At 34.1% G+C, this 2,015-nt stretch overlaps 1 protein-coding gene across 5 annotated transcripts in view; it reads right to left on the bottom strand.

Moving 5' to 3' along the window:
* Positions 1-661: 661 nt before the first annotated feature.
* Itprid2 (ITPR interacting domain containing 2) overlaps positions 662-2,015 on the bottom strand; it is a 36,868-nt gene continuing 35,514 nt past the window's right edge. For 3 of the 5 annotated variants that reach the window (XM_041639738.1, XM_041639734.1, XM_041639737.1), the window contains one exon: positions 662-1,772. In XM_041639738.1, coding sequence (XP_041495672.1) covers positions 1,621-1,772 — 152 coding nt within the window. In that variant the 3' untranslated portion in view covers positions 662-1,620. The other 2 variants (XM_041639736.1, XM_041639735.1) reach the window with 2 other exon arrangements.

Genomic DNA, 2,015 nt, shown 5'->3' with positions numbered 1-2,015 from the left:
CCCAAGAAACCCAGGAGGAAAAGTATAACAGAGAATGCATGCCAAGTGATCTATCTGCACAGCCTGCTGTTTCAACTCTTAGACCACCAATATTAATCATCAAACCTGGGAGTCTTATTCTGTTAGAAATAGACTGAAATTGTCTAAAAATCCAAATAGTTGCATTCCTTTCTCTTCCTGTGGAATGTCTGATTTACATGTTTGCCATCACTGTCATAATCAACTGGTTAAATTCCTGGAAAATTTGGCTAACAATAATATTTTATATGTTATTTTTCATTTATTTTTTTGAGGCACAGTGACATGTATTCCATCCAGGCTGGCTTCGAACTCCTGATATGTCTGCATCACTCTACAATACTGAGATTATAGGCATGCATGTCATAACTGGCTTTTTATAAAGGCAAGGTCAACCTGGCTTTAGATGGGAGGCCCTGGGCCTTTATGAGTCTGAGAGTGCTTTATTATTATGCCTACTCTTGGTAGTGGAGACTCAACTCCCTGAGCACTGCAGGAGTCTCAGCAGGGGGAAGGAGGCTTGGTAACAAGTTCAGACTTATTGCTTAGTCATGAAATGTAATCCAAATTCTTTTTTTTTTTTTTTGGTTTTTCTAGACAAATTCTTCAGGTTGCAGGTCAATAAATAAATGAGAAATTAACATTTTAAGCAAAATAAATACTTTATTGTTTTAATGGTTTTTTTTGTTTCTTAGAGATCAGCCTTTATGTGATATTTCAAATATTTATAAACCTTTTAGATAATCTTTCAAAGAATGCTAATATTTCAAGCACTTTGACTAAAATTTCTCACATAAAGTAACATATAGGAATTGAAGATTACAAATACTAAAATACTAATTTCTAATAACATTTGGTTGTTACTTTATACATTTATTTGAAACATAAAATACCAGACACTTTTTTTTTTTAAAGAAAAACTAAGACTTTTCTGGTTAAAACTGAATTAAAATCATTTAGGCATGAGGAAAACAAATCTAAATCTCATTTTGGAAAAAAAAACAAAAACCAGCTTATTCATTTCTATTCTATCCATTCAAGTCTCAGATCCCATTATCCTGACAATACTATTTAGTCTAAAAGACAGAGAAAATGTCTTAAAGTAAGACATATGGACAAGGCAGGAATACATAGTGTTTACCATAAGGCACATAGCTAAAATTACATTTGTTTGGGCAAAGCAACAAGGCTTCAGTGTAAGAACATGAAGTATCTGTAGGTAACCTCATGAGATCTGCCCTCTCGCCTCTCAGTAGACTCAAGAATCGAGTGCATCTTTAACAACACAACTGTTTGTCTCCTTGGAAGCGACTCAATAAAGAGCGGTGGAGGGAAAAGTCATTGGTTGCTTCAAGCTCTCAGAAGATGAATCTGTTATTGCACAGTAAATACCTCATAGAGGTCAGTGTTGTCGAAGCTAGGCTGAAGAAATATGTTACTTAGAAGCTGATTATGTCTGGAACTCTTCAAGTTTTACAATTCATTCTGTGTAGGACATCAACTGGAAAAATATTGACAAACAAATAAATACTAGACTTTCAAATGGACAGTCTGATAGTTTAGAAATGAGCCAGAAAAGTGCCTAAGTTTCTATGAATGTTTTTAAATTTTTATGCATAGAAGAACACTGCATACAGAAGTGCGTACAGTCCATTGTGTACAGTAGAAAGTATCCTCCAGAGGACAAGCAACACCTCCACCAGCAGAAATCACTGATAACGCTAGTATCACAGCTAATGGGATCCATCCCAACCCTAAGAAGAAGGAAACGTGAGTATTAAACATTCTTCAAATACTATTTTGAAAGTTTTTTTTAAGATGTAAGATTTATTCAAATAAATCCATATATATACACACACATACACATATACATGTATTTGACTGTCTATCTTCATATCTAACTCTCATCTATCTATCTGCACATACATGCATACACATATGAACACTTGCACATAATTCTCTGGCTGCTGTATATTTTTTGAGAGCTAATTGTTTGA

The sequence above is a fragment of the Microtus oregoni genome, unplaced genomic scaffold (assembly GCF_018167655.1).
Source record: "Microtus oregoni isolate MIOR12 unplaced genomic scaffold, Mior012 000060F_ref0000265, whole genome shotgun sequence".
Taxonomy (NCBI): domain Eukaryota; kingdom Metazoa; phylum Chordata; class Mammalia; order Rodentia; family Cricetidae; genus Microtus; species Microtus oregoni.
Note: the sequence above shows the minus strand (reverse complement) of the source record. Positions and strands in the feature narration are given on the sequence as shown.